This window comes from Acomys russatus, chromosome 17 (genome assembly GCF_903995435.1).
Source record: "Acomys russatus chromosome 17, mAcoRus1.1, whole genome shotgun sequence".
In the NCBI taxonomy this organism is placed as follows: domain Eukaryota; kingdom Metazoa; phylum Chordata; class Mammalia; order Rodentia; family Muridae; genus Acomys; species Acomys russatus.
In genome coordinates, this window is record NC_067153.1 from 57,962,597 (window position 1) to 57,985,085 (window position 22,489).

At 43.6% G+C, this 22,489-nt stretch overlaps 1 protein-coding gene across 2 annotated transcripts in view; it reads left to right on the plus strand.

Moving 5' to 3' along the window:
- The window catches only part of Ano6 (anoctamin 6), a 174,535-nt gene that overhangs the window by 103,773 nt on the left and 48,273 nt on the right, over positions 1 to 22,489 (plus strand). For both annotated transcript variants that reach the window (XM_051160263.1, XM_051160264.1), the window contains 5 exons: positions 13,958 to 14,023; positions 15,016 to 15,300; positions 15,540 to 15,653; positions 17,537 to 17,652; positions 18,638 to 18,772. In XM_051160263.1, coding sequence (XP_051016220.1) covers positions 13,958 to 14,023; positions 15,016 to 15,300; positions 15,540 to 15,653; positions 17,537 to 17,652; positions 18,638 to 18,772 — 716 coding nt within the window. The remainder of the gene's footprint in view (positions 1 to 13,957; positions 14,024 to 15,015; positions 15,301 to 15,539; positions 15,654 to 17,536; positions 17,653 to 18,637; positions 18,773 to 22,489) is intronic.

Genomic DNA, 22,489 nt, shown 5'->3' on the forward strand with positions numbered 1-22,489 from the left:
AGGTGGTCTGGCTTCAGACACGAGTGTTACTGCTGTGGTGAAGGGGCCCTAGAGCTACTCACATTATTAATAAGTTCTTCATTTGCTTTAGACAGGAGCATTGGTCTCAGGGTAATTCTCATAAGTCAGGAGGGATTAAAAGAAAAAAAATCATTAATTTTGGCAATCCCCCAACACAGTGAGGCCTGTACCTTGATGTTGATATTCATAAGCTGTGCTTTGAAGTGTTTTGAGTTTGTATTTGTATATATTTCTTAATTTTATACTCTGTCAAAATTTAAAGCCCAGCTTTGGAACCACATTTTTATTAATTAGTCAGACGTTTCTGAGCTTTGCTGTATTTCTTGTCGGGGCTTAGTGAGGATTTAGGGCAATGCCAAGGAAAGGCAATTTCAAAGTCCCGTTTCCCCTAAAAGGAAAATGGTTTTTGTATATGTCATATTGATTTCCTAAAACACCACCATGATTGACTTTGCCAGAATTGATGAAAAGAGTTCTCTAAGCAAGTTTCAGGGCTGTGGAAAGACGGGACTAAGAGGGCCAAAGGCACCCTGAATATATTCACAGATGTAAAGCCCCAAATTCTGTTCCAACTAAGCCTTTAAATACTATGCATGTTTACCCCTTCATGTTGTGAAATCATGTCCTAAATTTGACACTTTCCTTTAAAAGCATAAGACGTTTGCTTTTGCATTTTATGTGGCGGTGTCTGTGAATTGTTTCTACAAGCCTTATTTGGCTCATGCTATGCTCTGCACAGAACCAGCTTGGATGATTTTCATTGCGGGCCACAAGAAAACAGGGTTTAAAGTGGCTTAATTGCCAGAAGGAAATAATTATGTAACTAATCAGCAGCTAGAGCCAGTTTCTGAGGCAGGTGATTTTCCATGCTAATGAGGCCATTCCATCCCTCTGCCCTGATCCTCAAGCAAGCATCCCCTGGGTGTGAGGTGAGGGCTGGGACTCCAGGCAGCCAGCAGCAGAGGAATATCTATTTTGAGAGATAGGGACACTCCTCTTGAAGGACCCTGTATTGCCTTTCCACCGTAATTCCCTGTCTAGCATAGATCATAGCCTCTTTCTTTCCTCTCTCCCTCTCTTCATCCCTCCCTCCCTCCCTTCATCCTTCCTCCCTTCTTTCCTCCCTCTCTTTCATCCTTTGTCAAGGTCCCACTTTATGTTCATCTTGAATTCGCCAGTAGTGATGACCTTGAACTATCAATCTACCTGCCTATACACCCTGAGTATTTAGATTATAGATAAATGCCACCATGCCAGAAGTGGTGGCTAATCTTGGTTGGCATTTTGACACACCTTGCAAGCAATGGCCTCAATTACAGAGTTGCCTTTACCTGTTTGGCCTGTAGGCAAGCCTGCAGGTGTGGGGATCGGGGCATGGGCATGGGGATGGGAGTATTCTCTTGATCGCTAATTGATGGAACAGGCTGTAGCCTAATGTGGGCCATGCTGTCCCTGAGCAGGTAGACCTGAGATGCATAACAAAAACTAGCTACACAGAAGCAGGGAGTTAGCCAGTTGGTTGAGAAGCATTTCATCCATGGCCTCTGGTTGAGTTTCTGTGCTGCTCCAATTCTTCCATTGCAGTCTTGGTAGTAACTGCTTCTTCCTTTCCATTTTTGCCAGAACTGCAAACAAGTTGGAAGACTGGTCCGCTTTGACTTTGTTTTGTCTGGCACTTAGCTCTTCTTCAGATAGCTGTGTTTTTGACCATACGATGACGTAATCAAACAATGGGGTGGGGGTGGGGATGGGGAGGAGGTGGTGTCTGGACAGAACAAAAGCAGCAGGTGAGGTCCCGAATAAGTTTTATTTAATTTTTCTCCATTCCTAGTAATTGATAGAAGTTTAGTTTCCTTAAACTTGAGGAAAGGTGTACACATTTAAAAGTAGATGATTGTATTTCACGTTCACCTTAGGAACTCGCTAGAAGGGTCTGCTTCAGAGACTGACACATAATTTTTTTTTTTTTTTTTTTTTTTTTTTTTTTTTTTGGTTTTTTGAGACAGGGTTTCTCTGTGTAGCCTTGGCTGTCCTGAACTCACTTTGTAGACCAGGCTGGCCTCGAACTCACAGCGATCCACCTGCCTCTGCCTCCCAAGTGCTGGGATTAAAGGCGTGTGCCAACACGCCCAGCTGACTGACACATAATTTAAGAGTAATGATCAAGCTTCTTTGTATATAAAATGCAGACATTAGTTTGTGTTCCATCTCGTGACCCTTTAGAGTTGTTGGGCATTGCTCAAGGGAGTCACCCCGGGCAGAACTGTTACTTAACGGCTAGATGAGTTCGCTTGAGAAATGCTTTCAAGTTCATCAAATGTCTAGGGTGATAAGTACAGCGTACCATGATATTTGATGAGACTTTATATTCTTTACTGAAGTGTTGCGATGTCCATGTGGGTTTTGTATATTTTTGATAGATTTTATTAGTTATCTTACATTTTTATTGCTGTTGTCAAAATGTTTTAAATTGTAGTTTGTGACTTATTTTATTTAAGACATAAGACGCTTGATTTTTGTGAGTCTGTATGGGTACTTTGATAAGCTCTTTAGTTCTAATGTGTCCGTTGGTTCTTTTAACTTGGTTTTTTTTTTTTTTCAGATGAAGACCATATTGTCTACAAAGTATATGGCTTCTGTTGTTGTTGGTTTTATTTTATTTTTGTTTTGTTTCAAGACAGGGTTTCTCCATGTAGCCCTGGCTGTCCTAGAACTTGAATTCAGAGATGGGCCTGCCTTTTTTTTTTTTTTTTTTTTTTTTTTTTTTTTTTATGACAAGGTTTCTCTGTGTAGTCTTGGCTGTCCTAGACTCACTTTGTAGACCAGGCTGGCCTGGAACTCACAGAGATCCACCTGCCTCTGCCTCCCGAGTGCTAGGATTAAAGGCGTGCGCCACCAACCATCACCCGACTATCCTTTGGCTTCTTATAATTCTCTCTTCTTTCGAATTTATACACAACTGTAGGCCTTCTGAAGGGAAACTAGCAAGTCTTCATAGTAGCTGCTCTTGTATTCTCTATGGTTTTAATGGAAATAGCTGCAAAGCTTCACCAATAAATATATTTACACCAGTATAAGTTTCGGGTAGATTCCTTTTCAGAAGTTAAACTGTTGTCTTTCAAGTTAAGTGTTTTTATAGTAACTAAGGTTTGAACTTTATCTTATGTACTTTTAAATATTTACTGACACGGGGTGGCATATACCTTTAATACCAGCACATTGGAGGCAAAAAAACAGGCAGATCTCTGTGAGTTCAAGGCCAGCCTGGTCTACATAGTGAGTTCCAAGCCAGCCATGGGCTACATAGTGAGACCCCCATCTCAAAAAATTTTTTAATAAAATCTATTGGCGTGATAGCTTGGCTATTCATTGAGCAGATTCTAAGATACATTAATATCAGTACATAGACAGCCTCTACATCTATGTAGTGACTGGTTCCAAGGTACCATAGGATACCAAGGAGTGAGGATGCTCGAGACTCTTTTAGAAAATGGTGCGGGACATTTGCATATAATCCCACATATTTCTAGGTGCTTTTCTTTATCCACGTATCACTTACTATAAACGCAATACAACATAAATAGCTGTTAAACTGTGTTGTTTGGGAATAACATGGGAAAGTCTGTATGTGTGGCTCCAGTTGTAATTGTCCCCCAAATAGTTCCCATCTTAGTTTAGTTGAATCTGCAAATGAAGAACCTGCAGATGTGAAGAGTTGGCTACATGTAGCTGTTTGTAGCCAGTAAGACAACAGATAGCTGAGCTAGATACCACAAAGACTGTTTCTCATTGGCTTTAACATGCTACATAGTTTCATATGTATTAACTCTGTACTTATTTATAATGCTTCATTAAATAATAAGCTATTGGAAATTATTTGGCAATCCTGTGTAGTATTAAAAAGGTGCGCTCAGAGATGAAGAAATAGAATGGTCTTCCCAGAGCGCGCTGCGTGAATAGAGGGTTTGGGAGGCTGGTTGTCAACGGGTGGAGCATTTTTGTTGGGAAGAATAATTTCAAGGGATCGTCTGTACGTCACTGAGACCATAGATAATACTGTGTTGTTGTAAATAGGTAAGAAAATAGTTTTCAGCCTCCCAGGATAGTGAGAGGTCACCGAATTGAAAACTAACCTTCCACACGTAAAAACAAGTGAAATGCGTGGAGTGTAGATGGTAAGTACGTACAGTTTTATCAACTAAAGTAAGCGAGTGGGAAAGTTAGGAAGCAAAGGGAAAGCCTCTTTCAGGCCCTTTATGTGAAAAGACTATAAAAGCCAGATGAATTGTGTTAGCCATGAGATATCGCTCAGAGGTTGGAGTTGAGCTGCACGATTGCCTGTGAGCTTCCTCGCCGGCACAGAGCTGGGAGTGTCACCCATAACGTGACCTCATGTCCAAATTGACTGTTCAGATGGAAAGCCGGATTCTAGTGGCTCTTCTGGGGGCAAGACTGAACAGGCGGACAGTCTCCTCCAACCTCAGGACCAGTAAGGGAGTGAGTGGGAAGGGAGGGTGGTGAATGCAAGAGAGAGTCCTAGCAGCTGGGAACACCCCCTGAGATGAGCATTTACCCCACGTAGTGCAGGAATCAGAAGCCAGGGGTTCACACGATGGCAGGTTACTGGACAATGCTCGCAGCCACTGTTTCGTGACGCCACTTCCCAGGTGGTAGGCACTCAAGCTCGTGTTTTAGAGAGAAATTGAATCTACTTTTGATTTTTTTTTAATGTTTTGAACTAATGCCAGACGCTCCCTTTTAAGATTTTAAAAAAAAAAAAATCTTTCCCTTTGTTTTCCACCATGCTTACAGCACTAAAATTGGAGCTTAAAAGAAATATATTGAATTACGATTAGGAGTTCTAGATGGCAGCTAGGAAGTGTGTTGCCTGTTTGGTTTGTCTCTTGAGCGTGTGGCATAAGAGCAGTGAATCTGGATCTTTCTTCTTTCCAAAAATGGCCAATATCATTGGCCTTAAACCCCAAAATAGACAGAAAGTGGTGACACATTGGAAAGGAAAGATTGTTTCATGTCAGCTCATCAAGGCCATTGGTGCCATCACAAAGATGGGAAAAGAACACCCCTTTTGCTAAATGTTCCTCTTACTGTCTAGCCTTAGGTTTGAAGAAAGACCAATGTTTGCCTCGGCACTCACAGTCTCCTGTATCTCACCTTCCTAAATATCATCTATTAAAGGAGCCAGGGGTTCCTCAACTAGACCACATTCCTACGTAGAAAAGGCTTGAGGGGGGGATAAGCAATCCTGAACAAATATGCTTGTGTGCACATGAATGAGAAAAGGTGCATTCTGGGAAGAAGTATTTCTTTAAATAAAAACGTATTTCTTTATTCTTTGACAATTTTATACAATGTGGTGTATGATGTTCATTTTCACCTCTCGGTTTCCCTCTCTTCCCATTTCTGGGTAACCCTTTGTTCTAAACAATATCCGCCTGGCTCTACTTTCGCATCTTCCTGTTTTGTTTGTTTTCTGTGGGAGCCTATGGAGGGTGATACTTACTGAAACAGAGGTGGTTTACCAGGGCTTTACCCCTGAAGGAAAGGACCCCTTCTCCCGTAGCAACTGATAACTGCCAATAGCTCTCCAGGGAAGGCGCTTGACCCCCTCCTCCACCCACGATAGGACAGGCCCATCTTTGCAGCCCTAGGGGACCACAACTGCTGCGGGTTCATGGGTGCGATGGCCATGTCTCGTCGCCCAGAAGACAGCATCGGACAGCCCTCCCTCCATCCTCTGGCCACCAATATTTGACTGCATCTAGGTTGGCCTGTGTGAAGATCACTTTGACTCCTTCTCGCCTCTATGGATGACCTAGTAGCCCTAGGACAGTGGCTCTCAACCTTCCCAATGCTGCGACCCTATAATACAGCTCCTTGTGTTGTGGTGACCCCCAACCACAAAATTGTTTTCTTGTGGCTTCATAAGCATAATGTGAACTGCTGTTATGAGTCATAATGCAAATATCTGATGGGCAGCATATCAGCAACCCCCGTGAATGGCCATTCACCAAGGGGTCACGACCCACAGCTTGGGAACCACTGTTCTAGACCAAAGGCCCCAGGTTATACTTGAGCATGAACTCTCTAAGTAGTTCTCAGAAGCTGATAAGCACAGAGACCACCTCGAGAACCCATTGTTTCCTTTATTCGGTAGTAGCTTACGGGCAGTTTTTCTTCTGTGGTAACTGGATTTTTTAAAAAATAAAGCTTGAAACCGAACTCCACTCTCATTTATGCTTGTCATTTAAAATGCTTGTCTCCTTTCTTTGGCCCCTTCATGAACACACATTACCTGCTTGAGTAAATCCCTCATCACACTGGTCCGCCAAGATTAAATGTGTCACAAGCACATGAATTTAAATTAAGCTGCAATTGATTAGCTTAAATGTTCTGCTTCCCAAACCTTTTGGAGCACATGCGATATAACTAATAAATTAGCACATAAAGTAATTAATACTTTTTACATGATTTAAGAACCTTTGACTGATTTCTCACACATGTTGCTAGGCTTTGCAAAGATTAGCCAAATGAAAAGAAAATGGCAGAGCCACTGGTACCTTGCTTAATGGAGTTATAAGACTATTTGAAGTTAATCTGCATGTATCTCATTAATGTGGTTTATCTCCGTGTACCCCATTCTTTGACTTCTTAGTCACTGTACTCCCTACTTTTTCCACTGACAAAAGCAGGTACCCGTGAAGGAGTGGTAGAGACTCCTGTTTGTTTATAATCAGGATTTGCACAGTGTGATTGATTCACAGGTGAGTCCTGTACCTCAATCACATTATTAAGCCAATGAGACGCGGCGTAGGTAATCTACAGTGCTTAGGGATAGAGGGCTTCTTTAATTAAGTCAGTCTGTCCTTTGTAATTTTCATTGCTGTGTTCTTAAGTCTCTGACATCTTTATTAATCTCTTGAAGGAAGTACAAATCCATTCTGGAGGGTAGGTGGGAGGTGCTCTCTCCCTCCCTCACTTTGAGCTGTGAGCCCACTCCCCACACTTATAGACCCCATGGTTCTTTCTGTGAGGGACACATTGTCACAATGATTAGTCACTTTGGATTTACCAGAATTCCATATGTGAAGAAGACAGATCTCCTCGTCTTACTGATGGATTTGCTTCCAGGGAGATGATGAATTTACAGCACAGTTTATTTTATGACTCGATTGAGAAAGAAACTGTAGGCCTAATCTTTTTTTTTTTTTTTTTTTTTTTTTTTTTTTCTGCCAAGTACAAATCAGAGAGCATAGTTTAGGTTTTACATCTAAGGCTTCCCAGCATGCCCCTGAGATAAATTGTAGTTACAAGTCTGTCTTCAGATAATCATTTACTCAATAATCATTTATTGAGCAATGGCTGTGTCCATCAATATGCAATATTAATTGTCTTTGGTTTTAACATAGAAGACATTCTGCAGTAATTTTTCAGTTGTCAAGAATAGTTACTGATGCAAGTGTGAGTTCTAAGAAGTAAAGATGACGATTTCATACAGAGACTTCAGAAGTCTTTGAAGTAGTAAGGGTGTCGCTCTGTGCCTCTTTGACAGAGCACACATGCTCATTTCATTTGCTTTAGTTGCTTGACACAACTACAACAGGTTAGATCAATTTTCAGAATACGCCACTGGTTCTTTGTGATTTGACATGCCAAAGGAAAATAATAGGATCTATCTTGTTACAGTAAATACCAAGGTGGTTTATTAACATCTTCAAGCAAATGTCCTTGAGTCAAATGTTTAAGTATTTATAGTTTGTGGGAGGCATTATAAGCCAACTCCAAACTCTACCAATTATATGAAACAAGTCAGGTAAATAGCTTGGAACTTCTTTATAAAGAACCAAAGAAAAATGAAAATAAGATGAATTAGTGCAACCTTTCTGGAGGGTGGTAAGGCTGTACGTGTTAAAGGACTTCAAACACACTTGATTCAACAGTTCTACCCTGTTGCACCCTGAGGAAGCAGTAAAAGGTGCACAAAGATTGTTTCACAAAGATTCTCAGGATAGTGAAAAATAAAAAAGAATGTAATAATTTGAGGTTGGCTAAATAAAATTAGCCTATCTCCCTGAAAGGATATTATTTAGCCACTAAAATGAGATTGAGGGAAGTTTTTTATGTTTTCTGTATCTGTGATGGGCACATGTGCCACAGTGTCTATGGGACACACAGAAGGGTGACAGAAGAGTTAAGCAGATACATCATTTCCTCGAGAGGATACTAAAAATACATATGCATTAGATAGCAAAGACATAGTTTGAAGATCAGGGTCAGGGTGGCCACAAAGCGTGGGCAGGTCCAGAAGACAGAGTAACTGAAGGTTGAGAGCCATCTGAAGCACTCCTGCAGAACAGCACAAAGCTGTTCCATGGAGGGATTGGGGTCACTGGATGTACAGTGGAGTGGCAGGGTGGATGGTTATTGCTAGTCTGTCTTTTCAGATTTCTGGTATTAGGAAGGAAAGGTGAATCTAGAAGTCCTGAAGAATATAAGGGGTTGTGTGCCAAGCATCATGTGCGACACTGTATTCCTGTCATCACATTTGACCTTTTTAACCCTAAGGCGAAGCGATTTCTTCACTGACTCTAGGGAGGAAAACAATGATACTTACCCCAACATCACAGAGGTGGTAAATGGAAGAGGTAGAGTTTGAATGTTGCCCTTAACCCAGGGGTAAAGGAAATCCAAATAATGAGAGCTGATGGGGGCTATTTGGGCTAACGTAGATCTAAGAGGAGAGTGCCCTTGAAAGAATTGAGAAGTTACAGCCTCCACTCAGGAGAATCTGCGGAAGAACAGGCCACATCTGGTTGGCAACACTCACCGTATAATATCAGAGGTTGGCGCAGTTGGCAAAACCAAATCAGGAGTGGCTCATTTGGTGTGTCTGGTGAGAGAACAGCCCAGGTCTCAGAACCTTATCTCTTCAGATGTCTTCTTACTGTTAAACTCTCTGACGTGCCTGGGAACCTCAAACGCTACAGAAGCCCTGTGCTCGCTGGTATCGAGGTGCCTCTCCTCCACCGCCGTATCTTGCAGTGCCCACAAGTAAAGGCTCCCTGGGGGTTAAGTATGAAGGAGCCCAGCTGTTCTCTGTAGTGGTACGAATGTGCCAGTTCATTTCTGAGTAATGGGAGCCATTAATCTACCACGCACTCTGTTTATTCATTCATCAGACATTTACAGTACACGAATACCATTTGAGAGGCCTGTATTAAGTACTAATGATACTGATATTAAATCGCCGACATCTCTAGGGGCAGGAATGGTAATAGAAGACAAGAGGACTGAGATTTGATAGTCTTAGAATGGGAAGCATTTTAGGTGATGGTTGGCTGACAGATAAGAGCAGGGAGTGAATAGAAGGCATTGCCCAGTAACCTCAAGAAATGCATAGATTATGGAGGCCACGGAGAGAGATGGTATCAGCAATTAGTGGCCAGGGAGGATGGAACCTGGAGGTGTACAGTGATAGCCGCCATTGTCTCTACGATGAAGGAAGCTAGCCCACAGAGAGTGGGGTTCGGCTGGTTAGGTGCCAAGCATGGGGGTGCACCTTGGAAGTGTGGGACAGTTCCCTGGTGGGTGACGGGTGGCCAGAAAGGTGACAGCTGAGCATTGTGATGGGCCTAACTATAGTGGAGCAAGAGATTTGTAGCAGCCAATCACCATTGATATATTTTCTACCAGCATTTAAATATTAAAGTCCTCCTCAAGCTACAGGAGATTTGCCCACCTCTGGCTGACTCTAAAGTTGTCTCTACGGCCTAAATGCTTGGGCCTGAGCCTTGATACGTGTTAGATCTTGATCTGAAATATCCCCCACTGACTCATGTTCCCCAGCTTGTGGGACTCCCAGGAAGTTACGAAGTGGCTGGTAGAGGTAGGTTATGAGGGACAGGATCCTGACGGTCGTGTTCAGCTCTGGTTCTGGGGTGTCTTTCTGTCCACTGCCACATGAACAGGCTGCTGCTACTGCATGCTCCTGCAGCCATAAGCACTGCCTCGCCTTCCCCACTGTGGTTTGCCTTCCTCCTTTGAGTAATTTCTTTTGTGAGTTCTGTCCCACTGACAGAAAAGCAACTAATAAAATATTAACTGAAGTCCCTGCCACCACTGGGGTCACCATAGCGTCCCATTAAGTTTATCTCTGGAGGTAGCATGCCCGCTCATCATTCCAGAATGAGTTCCGCTTTTCATGGCAGCACTTGTTTTCAAATTTGAGGTGTCTTAGGTAGGGATTCTGTCACTGTGATAAACACCATGACCAACAGCAACTTGGGAAGGAAGGGGTTTATTTTATCTTATACCCCACCACTGAAGGAGACCATGGTGGGAACCTAGAGGCAAGAGCTGATACAGAGGCCATGGAGGAATGCTGCTTACTGGCTTGTTCTTCATGGCTTGCTCTGCCTTTTATTTATTTATTTCTTTTTTCTTTTTTCTTTTTTCTTTATGAGACAGGGGTTCTCTGTGTAGTTTTGGCTGCCCTAGACTCACTTTGTAGACCAGGCTGGCCTCGAACTCACAGACATCCACCTGCCTCTGCTTCTCGAGTGCTAGGATTAAAGGCATGTACCACCACGCCCAGCTCTGCCTTCTTTCTTATAGAACCCAGGACCACCTGCTGAGGGGTTGCATTGACCCTAATGCGCTGGGCCCTCCCGTATCAGTCATTAATAAAGAAAATGCCCTACAACATCGCCTTTAAGCAATCTTATGGAGACATTTTCTCAGTTGAGGTTCCCTCTCTCATATGACTCTAACTTGGGTCAACTTGGCAAAAATAAAACAGCAACAACATAAATAACAAAAGGACCACTCAGGACACAGGGTCTGGAGTACAGCTGAACTTGGCAAGACACCAAAGCAGTGGTTTTCAACCTGTGTGTTGTGACCCTTTGGGAGTTGAATGTCCCTTTCATAGGGGTCACATATCAGATATCCTCCATATGACACATTTACATTATGATTCATAATGGTAGAAAAGTAATTGTATGGTTGGGAGTCACCTCAACATGAGGAGCTGTGTTAAAGGTTAGGAAGGTTGAGAGCCGCTGCGCTAGGAGAAGGAACAGCTGCGCATGCCTGCGGTAGGGGATCTAGGCTCTGCAGTGACCTGAAATGTTGCCTGTCCATAGAAAACAGCAGGCATCAGTTGCATTGCCTTGAAGCATTTGAGTGTTTCTGTCCTCACTCAGGAGAGAGCCCAAGATCATGGACAGTTTCTCTGTAGATCCTCTATAGCAGACATGGAAGCATACTCTTTGTGTCTTGAAGTTTTCAGATTCCCTGAAAAATATCAAGACCTTAGTAAATATTTAGATAATAAACTAATAGATATATTTTGAATGCCATGCTCTCCCCTCATCTGTGAAGGATGCTTTCCATAACTGCAGTAGATAGTCCCAAGACATAGACAGTGCCATACAAACTCTGTACACACACATACACACACACACAACCAGACACAGATGACACACACATGATGACACAAACACAGACACCGATGACACACACATGATCACACACACACACACACAATGCTTTTCTACCAAATGTGTCATGTGCTGTGGCTCAAACATCTGTGGTGTGAACAGCAAACTAGCATAGATTCTCTCCCCTTCACAACTTCCTGAAAGGCTCTTTCTCACCATAAGTTTTAGCAACTTCAGCCTGTTATTTTTTTTTTCAGGCTAGTTAAGAATTTCCATCTTTTCAGTGAAAAGCAGTGTGCACATGCATGCCCGTGCATGTGCATGCTTATGCACGTGCGCGTGTGCGCACACACACACACACACACACACACACACAAGGTAGGGACTAACTGGGTCTAGGTCTGGCCTGTGCTTTTGAAACCACTCAGCTTGCCCCATTGGCACACCTCCTCCAACAAGGCCACACCTCCCAATTCTTCCTAAATAGTTCCATCCACAGGGAACCAAACTTTCAAGTATCTGCGCCTGTGGGGCCCATTCTCAGTCAAACTCCACGGAATCGAAGTGATTCTCTTCCCTGCTAAAGAAGTGTTCAGGAGCAAGGTTGCATTGCCATGAGAGAACCCATGTGAGGATTAGAATTCAGAGGAGGGAATGCTATGGACATAAGAGGGAATTGACTTACGTCCCAAGGTGACCTGGAAGTAAGATGGGGGGTGGGGGGGAGAAAGATCAACATCCAAAGACCGTTTGGAAAGATGGAGAGCATGCGCCCAGAGGGTCCTAGCGCTTGCTGGGAACCAGGTGGGAAAGCAGCGCCTGAGTCTTCTCGTGGTTTCGAGGCCAGGGCCTCAGGCCAGCCTAGTGCTCCTCTCCAGGACGTTCTAGCACTTGCTTTGGTGGCTCTTGTCTAAGTTACCCCTCATGTGCTTTATTGTTAGGACTGTGTGATCACTGAGCACAAATAAAACCATATTCAGTTCTGATGTTTCTGTTGAATGTTAGGAGTTCCACGTGGACTCAGGGTCAGCCACACACTGTGTGTCCACATCGTGTTTTATAGGCTCTTTCTGTGTTTGGGGCCTAGCAGCTCAGGGTCTTCTCTGGTCCTCTCAGGACCGAGTCACAAGCGTTGCTCTCTGGGTGACGTGGCTGACTGCTGCTACTGGGTTTTCTTGACCTCCGACTGGCAGCATCTGGCTGGTTTGGAGTTGTTCTTAAAAGGAAAAAGAAAAACCACCTCCTCCGTTCTCAGGTGTCCTCAGCGGGAGGGTTGCCTCCGTTCACCTCCTGCCATTACCAGGAGTGGAAAGTCAGATCTGCCTGCATCAGGCAGGTTAACCCAGTCTCTCATGAAAATCTAGAGGGCCACTCCTGAAGTGCGAACACATTGAAAAAGCAAGGCACAGGGGACTCGGCTTCCTCTTGTGGGCCGTAGAGGCGGTAACCAATGCAAAGAGAGCGCTAGCCCAGTCAGGGCTTATGTTCTTAACCGCCCTGTCCACCCATTTTCTCTGTTACCTTCTTGTTTCCTTTCTATTGCTGCCATCAACACCATATCCAAAAGCGATGTGCACAAGAAAGGATTTATTTCAGCTTCCACCTTACAGGACATCGTAGAGAGAGATCAGAGCAGGCATTCAAACAGCAGTCCCCATGTCTGCATCCTTTCCTTATGCCCATTTGCAAATGCCTGGCCACATACAACTTAATATCGCATCCAGTGTGTCCAGCAAAGGTGGAGATAATATTAGATTTGCTAATGATTATACATTTTTTAAAAAAATTAAAGATAACTGTTTAGTTTGAATTAAGAAATAAGACTAGCAGTTTTTAAAAATATTTTTAAAGTTTTATTTGTGTGTGTCTGTGTGTTTATGCATCTTCTGAACTAGCCTTGTACCAAGTGGGACTTGGAGATGTGTATGGCTTCATGAATATTTCATTGCAAATACTTTGGATCTGGTTAGAGTTCTCTGTATTGTTGTATTGACTTAGTTAAGACGAGCATGGAAGGTGTGTGTGTGTGTTTGCGCGTGCGTGCGCATGTGTTTAAATCTATTTGTATCTACTATTGAATTATTTGAGTGTATAGAAATAAAAGTTGAAAACCTGGAGTCTTTAACTCTGGAAAATAACATCAACGAATGAAACTCAAGAACAATTCCTTTTGTGTGCCTTTGGGAGACAGAGATTCTGCCACAGCAATTTTTATAGACCCCTCCCTGCCCCCAAAGGACCAAAGCCCCGCCGGCCCAGGCCAGGCCCTCCAGAGAGTACAGGAAATCTATTATACTCTCTTGTGTTCTCTTGGAGACCAACATCTTCGTTTCACCCCCAAGCTCACAGCTTTTGTTCCATTTTAAGTAAATATATCTTTCCAATGCCAAAATACTTGGATTTTTCCCCCCTTCGGAAAAAATAGCCTTTCCTGCTACAACTGGCAATCTAACATGCATTCTCATTTCTCTTGTCAGAGGAAAAGACAAGCATATGAATCTAACCTCATCTGTCACGGCCTGCAGCTGGAGGCAACAAGATCAGTAAGTGTTCTCTCCTTTGAACCCTTCTACTAACCACTGTGCGTCAGCGCTTGTAAATCCCCTGGAACGGTGAGGGCGGGGCACACACAGGAACCATGCAGCTATAGCCACGCTGCAGACCAGGGGGTGGGAGTGGGGGTGAAGGAGACAACCAAAGCCTGTACCACAGGCCAGTGAAATAGCTCAGGGGGCAAAAGCGTCTGCTGAGGAGACCTGATGGCCTGAGTTTAGTCCCAGGATTGCATGGCTGGAGGTGGGAGCCGGCTACTGAGGGTCATCTTCTGACTTCCGCACACGTAGCCAATGCACGCGCCATGTGCACACTTCTTTCTTTGAAAAGGAGATGAGTTCAGCTTTATAACTTGCTTTCTCCTTTACTAGATAGCAGTAAGTGTAGCTCTTAGGCATCCGTGGCCATATAGCACAATGGATATATACAAATTATATATAGAAACCCACTTCCAGGTTTGGAGCTTTTTTCATTTAGTATAACATTCTAGTGCTGCCGTTCCAAGTCAGTAACTTAGATTGTGTGCCGACAAATTAACAGTTTGCTCTCCTCACCTAAGATATTATTAGTTTGAGTCTTGAGGGTGGAGGTGACTCGGCATTTGGGACATTTGTTGCTCCTGTGGAGGACCTATGTCCTGTTCCCAGCACATCTGCCTATAACTCCAGATCCAAGGGATGTGACACACTCTTCTGCCTGCTGTGGCATGTACATAGAGTGCACACATAAGTGCACATACATGCATACACACACGTGAAACTTAAAAGAAAAATATTTTAAAAATTACTAGTCTTATGTTTCTTAATTCAAACTAAAGAATTATCTTTAAGTAAAAAAAAAAATGCATAATCATTTGCAGATCTGATAGTATCTTCACTTTTTCTGGTGTCCTGTCTGAATAGATTTTCATTTTAAAGCCCACATGGGACGGGGGAAATCTGTGCTTTAAAACTGTGGTTTGGTTTCTGCTGCTCCTTCCTAGGTTTCAGATGACAAGCTTGTGTTCGTGAAGGTGCATGCCCCCTGGGAAGTGCTGTGCACCTATGCTGAAATCATGCACATCAAACTCCCCCTAAAGCCAAATGACCTGAAAATGCGCTCAGCCTTCGGCACCCTCAACTGGTTCACCAAGGTCCTCCGCGTGAACGAGAGTGTCATCAAGCCGGAACAGGAGTTCTTCACTGCCCCGTTTGAGAAGAGCCGCATGAATGATTTTTATATTCTTGATAGAGATTCCTTCTTCAACCCTGCCACCAGAAGCCGCATTGTAAGTCTAAACCGAATATGGTTTCTGGTTTTAGGGAGATTTGAAACACCTGCTATTGAATAATTAGCTGCTTGGTTGAGTTGTTGCTGTATTTTTAAAAACCAAAGCGTACTATTATTAGTAGTATCGGTATTATTTCAGTGCCAGCAGTTTCTATGGCAATAAACAATGGTTGCATGGGCTAGTTCTACCATTTAAAAAAAAAAAAAATCACACGATCTGTTTTGAAATCTTTCTAGGTTTATTTCATCCTCTCTCGGGTCAAATACCAAGTGATGAACAACGTTAGCAAATTTGGGATTAATAGACTGGTCAGTTCTGGAATCTACAAGGCAGCGTTCCCTCTGCACGACGTAAGTCAAGTGGGAGTGCTTTGGTGCTGACAGGAAGGGCTTACACTTCCTGACCTTCTGTCTCTTCCTCAGCAAGACAAAAATGAAGTCGGGAAAGATCACAGGGCAAGAAAGACCCAGAGCACCATGGCAGATGGAGCCCGATTGTAGAGACAGTGGGTGCTGTGGTTAAGGGACGGGGGACCACGTGGCAACAGTACAGATCATATGGGGCAGCACTTGCTCTGTGTGTCTCATGCCCAGTCCCACTGGCCCACTCCCCAGCTAGATGGCCCATGTGTCCTGATCAGTAAGGAAGGGGTTGTAACATTTCCTGCCTTGTGGGGTTGTCTCAAGAATTAAATTCATATAAAACATTAGGCCCCATCATATAAATGATAGCTACTCTCATAATTACTGGCAGGTGTCATCACCAGAAAAAAAAAAAAAAAAAAAAAAAGCGGGACTTTTTGTTCGCTTGTTTGTTTTGTAAGGAAAATGTGTTAGAAATTCTCATTTGACATTTTCTGCAAATAGGCTTTTTCCTCCTTGAAATACTATTTTCAGGCTGTGTCAAAGCTTTTTAAAATGGGGCTTATCAGGGTTCATGCCACAGTGACATGGCCCCAGATTATTGGCACTATGAAACGACTGTTCAAAGGCTACAGTGACCCATGGGATTCAGGAGCATTTACCAAGCAGCTAGTACCTCCTATGGACTGAATTCTTTTAGTATAATCACTCCAGCCCTTCACAACCACATATATGTGAGGTCACTATATACCTAAAAGTATTTACTGTATCCTGTCATTGAAATGTGCTAAATACCACATCCATCACAAGGTTACTTTGTTGCATTTACTGCTAATTCATCTAAATCTGTACAGCACAAGAAAGCAAATGCAGTTTCATCTTCGCTATGTGTTATTTGCATTGTGGGTTAAAGACGATCTTGAAACGAGCCGTACTTCAAAGCTAGAACATCAAGCAAGTGCTTGATTCACATGGATAAGCAGAGAGTGGAGGGTGGGGCGGGGCAAGATGGCAAGGACTGAGCCTCCAGAGAGACCCAGGGTGGCCACTGAGCCGAACAGTTTGTTCTATTTTTGTGCCCCAGCAAAATTAGCAGTGGAAGCTTATGAACTTCAGGGTCAGTTACACATCGTTCTCTGAATGTTAGCGTCTGCCACCACTGTCCTAGAATATTTATTTGACATTTATCTTCCGGATCTCCAAGCCTAGAGTAATCGTGTGGTGTGAGTGAGAGGCAGGCAAAGACCAGAGCTCTTACTAAGGATGGGCTTTCATGGTAATATGATTCTGTGCATGAGCCGGCGAGTGGGTCAGACAGGAAAAGGGGTGATTGAATTTAGACAGAGGCGGGAGGCTGTTTCTTGGGTGGCATGATACAGTCTTTGCTAGCTATTTTCTGTGTGTCATCAACATCCCTGCTGAACTGAGACACTGGGAAGCACTGGCTATCGCAGTGGCCTGCTGCTCACCAGCCAGTGTTCTGGTCCCCCACCATCCAAGGCTGGGCTTTCAGGTAGATGACCCTTGATTGTGAGGACCTGAGGTCTTGAGTGGTCCAGTTTCTTATTCATTAGGACTGCCTCCCTTCAGGGCATCAGCATCCTTGGGGCTCCCGCCACCTCCTCGCCTTGTTTACTAGGAGTGACAGCTGCTAATGTCACTGTCCAAGCATCCAGGGCCATCCCTATTCCCAAATACTCCCCAAGGGCAATAGTGATTGCCTTTATTTTAGAGTCATTAAAAATTAAATGGCATGTCTGTCCCTTCCAGCAAGTGGAGCTCAGTTTCTACAATGGCCATTAGTGCCATCCTTACCAGACTTGTGAGTTGAAGACTATGATGCTCTTTCTTTTTTTCTTTCTGCTTCTCAGTGTAAATTCAACTATGAGTCGGAGGACCCCAGCTGTCCTAGTGAGCGCTACCTTCTGTACCGGGAATGGGCCCATCCTCGAAGCATATACAAGAAGCAGCCCTTGGATCTTATCAGGTGAGCAGGAGAGAGCAGTGCCTTGTGGTGTCTGTGCAAGGCCGCTCTCCAACAGCATTGCCAGCCAGAGGCGCTCACCCCACTTTGCATGAGCCAGGGTTTCCTCAAGACTTTCTTACACACAGGGGATGGGTCATAGCTTCTTCCATGTCTCAGTCTTTAGCTTTAGACCAATGGTGACACTGGCCTTCTGGCATGGCCAGCTCCATCCCTAGTTGTCTCATGAGCGCACTCGCTAGGCCCCAGTATGATTTATGTGGGCAGAAACTACCAGTGTGGCCCCACCATGAGTGGAAAGACACTTCTCTCTCAGGAACGGCCCAGGGGTTAGAGGTCACCTGTCAGGGACTTAGAATTCTTTACTGCACAGGAGTAAGTGGTGGAGTTATTAGCTCACTGAGTGGTAAGGTGTGAGCACTTGCAGTATTTTTCCACTGTTAGTTGTAATGTCATTACCTCATAGGAAATCATGACTATATCGGGCTCCCTCTTACTGCACCGTAGGTATATAGGTATATTTGTGTGGAGAGGAGTCACGGTTTGTATGTGGGGGGTGGCACCATCTGGGGTCAGAGGTGCCCACTGTTTTCTCAGAAATGTACCTTGAACACAGGAGAGAAGCCGTGTTGTCAGAAGCCTTGGATTTTATGCTGCACTTCTTACATATTCTCCAGGTACATAACAGCAGGCAGCAGATGAATAAATACACAGAAGACTCTGCATAACTACAAGGTCTTTCAAAAATTGTAGCATGGTGCTCATCTTCACCTAAAACAAGGGATTTGTAAATGTGCTGTGCCTCGGTGCATGTTGCATCCTTCCTGGTCAGGTGCCGCCGTGAGAATGAACATGCCACAAGGGTGAACTGAATCAGGTGCTCGCGGAAAAAGCCTCCTTGACTTAAGAACCGAGGAGCCACGCTAGGATGAAGCTCTACGGTGATGAGCCTCTAAGAGTGCCTTCCCTCTCTTTTCCCTCTCGCCAGGAAGTATTATGGAGAGAAGATTGGAATCTACTTTGCTTGGCTGGGCTATTACACGCAGATGCTCCTGCTAGCAGCAGTGGTGGGCGTGGCCTGCTTCCTCTATGGGTACCTTAATCAGGATAACTGCACTTGGAGGTAGGTAGTCTCTCTTTAATCATTGTTGCCACACTGGTTAGTCATGAAACTGTTACCAGGCTTTTAGACCGTTTTGCTAAGGAGAACTCGACGCAAACGCCCATTGCATGATCTCTCTCTCTCTCTCTCTCTCTGTCTGTCTCTCTCTCTCTCTCTTCCTCTCTCTCTGTCTCTCTGTCTCTCTCCCTCTCTCTCTCTCTCTCTGCCTCTCTTTCTCTGTCTGTCTGTCTCTCTCTCTCTCTCCCCCCCCCCCCTTTGTTCTGAGAACAGTAGTGAATGAAATGGAATTTTTTTCAGATAATCCAGCACAGCCTCTGACAGAAGCATTATGTCCAGGATATAAACAAACAAACCACTCAGATATTTTAAGATGGTTCTTTGTATGATAAAGAAAGGACTGGAGATAAGGGTTGCCCTTGAACTTCTGGCTTCCAAGGACTGCTTTACAGAGCCTTGCAGATCTGGGCCAAGAAAAGCTCTGAATTCTTATGGTTTTAGTGAGAAAGCTGGTGGTTTTCTGTGTTTAGAAAATATTTTTTTCTTAAATGATATTAAGAGTTACATGATTGGAAACTAGAGTGGCCAGTTGTGGTTTTGTGTTACTTTCACAGGGACTATTCCTTACAATGTCAGAGAAAGAGAAAACTAAGAATTGGTACTAGAATTCAAAAGTCAGCGTCATCTTAGGACAGTGGTTCTCAACCTGTGGGTAGTGACTCCTCTGGGGTCAAAAACACCCTTGTCAGGAGTCACCTAAGGCCATCAGAAAACATGGATATTTACGTTATGATTTACCACAGGAGCAAAATTATATTTATGAAATACAACAAAAATATTTGTATGTTTTAAGGGTTTCATCTCTAGGAAGGTTGAGGACCACTGGTCTAAGGGAAGTCCGGGCATGTTGGATTTTCTGTGTCATTGGGAGTTATGCATCTGCTTTTGGCATTCTCAGCCTCCAGAGTGGACACAACACTACGCCAGACATGGTCTTCTGATGGACTGGCCTCTATCCAGGTGTAACCGGCAGATTGTGGTCTGTGGGCTTCACTGCAGAGAGAATGACATCTTCCAAGCCCTGAGCATGGCTCTTAGGGGGGGACATCTGCTTGCCTGCCTGATATATAGGCACATTACCTGTTTCACAGGCAGGCTGCAGAGCCTATGTGCCCAAGATGGCTGTTTGAAGTCTTCTCTCTCTTCTTGAGAAAAAAATTTGTAGCCAAGGACTTGAATGTTGGTGCTTTCTCCCTAATGTTGTTCCACGCTCACGTGGCATCTCAGAATAGATCTTCAAAATGGGCAGGATCCACTTTGCAAGGTCCATTTGTGTGTGTGTGTGTGTGTGTGTGTGTGTGTGTGTGTGTGTGTTGGGTGTGTTGGCTGTGATCCATGCACACAAGTAGATGAGCAGGTAGAAGCCAGCATCCTTCACTTATCCAGGAGTTCAACTTTTTCCTAGACTGACTCATCACTGAGCTCCTGGGATCCTCCTGTCTCTATCCCCCTGTAGTGGAGTATAGGCATGTGCCGCCGTGCTTGGGTTATTGAGTAGGTGCTGGCAGTCAGACTGGACAGTGTTGTTGCATGGTGTTGCCTTTAGAGGCTAAAAGATGAAGGAGGGAAAGGGTATGGACTCTTCCTCTTTCACTGAGGTGCAGGCCTCCTTGCACAAAGGCCCTTAGAGGCCATTTTGTAAAATTTGGAAAGTGAAGCCTGGGTTAGAGTGGAGACCCCAAGATGTTGAAAACACCAGAACCCTGAGATATCTTCCAAGAGGAGCTTCATAAAGGGAGTGAAAGCCATCCAGGAAGGTTGTCTCTATGCAGCAAAGTGCTTTGAAACTGAGATCCCGGACACCAGACTTAGAGCTATGGGATGTTTTGTTTTCCCTCCTGGGCTCCGGTATTTCTTTGGTCCACTGTTTCCTTACTATATCCCCATTCCTCTCTCTTCAAATGGTAATGTGTAGTCTGTCCCATTAAATGTTAGAAGTGTGTAATTTGCTTTTTGATTTGACAGGGGCAGGTGCAATTAAGGAATAGCCTTGATTCTCTATTGTGGACATTGTGTAAGTCAGGCTATGTAGAGCATGGCCCTCATGACCACTTTCTGTCACTCACTTTGTTTTCCAGGTTATTTGAGGTATGTATTGATACCTCAGTCCCTTTGGGGCCAAATAATATTCCATTGCACAAGTATGCTACATTCCTTATTTATACATCGACTGATGGATGTTGGGTTGTTAGGAATATTTGTGTCTGTTATGAACATTTTTCTGACATGTTGTCATGGGGACACATGGTTTCCTATCTCTTGAGGATACAGCAAGGAGTGGAATTTCTGGGATATGTATAAACTCTCTGTTTAACATTGCCAGAAATGACCAAAGTTCTGCTCAGTGGTGACGATGTTTATCCACACACAGTAAGAGCGCAGCACCAGAAAAGTTGGTTTTCATTTTTGCAGAACCCTCATTTCTGTGTATTTTGTGCACCTCATTTAGTGAACCCCAGAGTGCATTGCAGGGTCTGGTACAGTGCTGTGGAAACAGGCTAGCTTAGAGGCTGGGCTGTTTGGAAAACAGGCATGTTGACTTAGGAAGAAAAATTGTGACAACATATAGACATTCTTTTAAAATCAGACTGCAACTGAACACCTGATTTCAGACATTTAGGTGTGCTGTGTTTCTGAGACCCCCCACACTTGTATATTTGCAAGGAATGGGACATCTGTACATTCATGGGGTGTTTGAAAATTGTTCCATACTCCACCTTCACTGCCAAATGAGGAAACGAGTGGTTAAAATAGCCTGGTGCACCGCCCACCTGCGATGTGGCCAGCTGGTGGCAAGGACAGAAGGATCTTCACAAATTGACCAAAGGAGAAAAACAAAATTATTGTTATTGTCATCCCAGTCCCAGATGTTAAGGAAAGAACCCCTCCAAAGGCAAGGCAGGGTATGGAGGTTCTTTACATATTAAGTCTTGCAATGGTGCTTTAAAGATCTGTGTAGCAAAAATAAAAAATAAAATAAAAATAAAGATATATGTAGCATGCAAGAGGCTCTGCAGACGAGGACCTGCATTTCTGAGTGCTGAAATGTGGCAACTCCTTATCTGTAACTTGAAGTCAAAACTATCAGATTTTATTTTTTATAATTTAAGGAAGGTGGAATTTGGGAATGAGATTTCTAAGTTGGCTTTTTCAGATCAGTGATTTCAAATGTAACTAGTGGAGATTTTATAGCTCAGAGTATATTTGTATATAACTATTAACTAATCTGTAAATTGTAATAAATATATTTGCAATTATTGAATGCTTAAAAAAAAAAAGAAAAGAAAAAGAAATGACCAAAGTACTCTCCAAGGTGATGGTTACTGCTTTCCTTTCTCATCAGCCACCTGTGAGAATGCCAGGTCCTCCAGACACCAGGGGATACTTTTCTCAGTTTCATGTTTATGTTTTGTAATTGACCATCTTGTTTTATACTGATGGCTTATCATGGCTGTTGTGGTTTTTATTTCCCTGACTTAGAGTGGTGCTGAGCATCTTCTCTGCGCTTATTATTAGTGTAACTTTGGAGAGCTGTCTCTTGGAATCTTCTGCCTATACTTGTGTTAGCTCATAATTAATTATTCTTTATGTGCTCAGCACAGAAGTTACTTATTGTATCCTGCCTTTTTATGTTTTTATATGATATAACAACAGACAGGG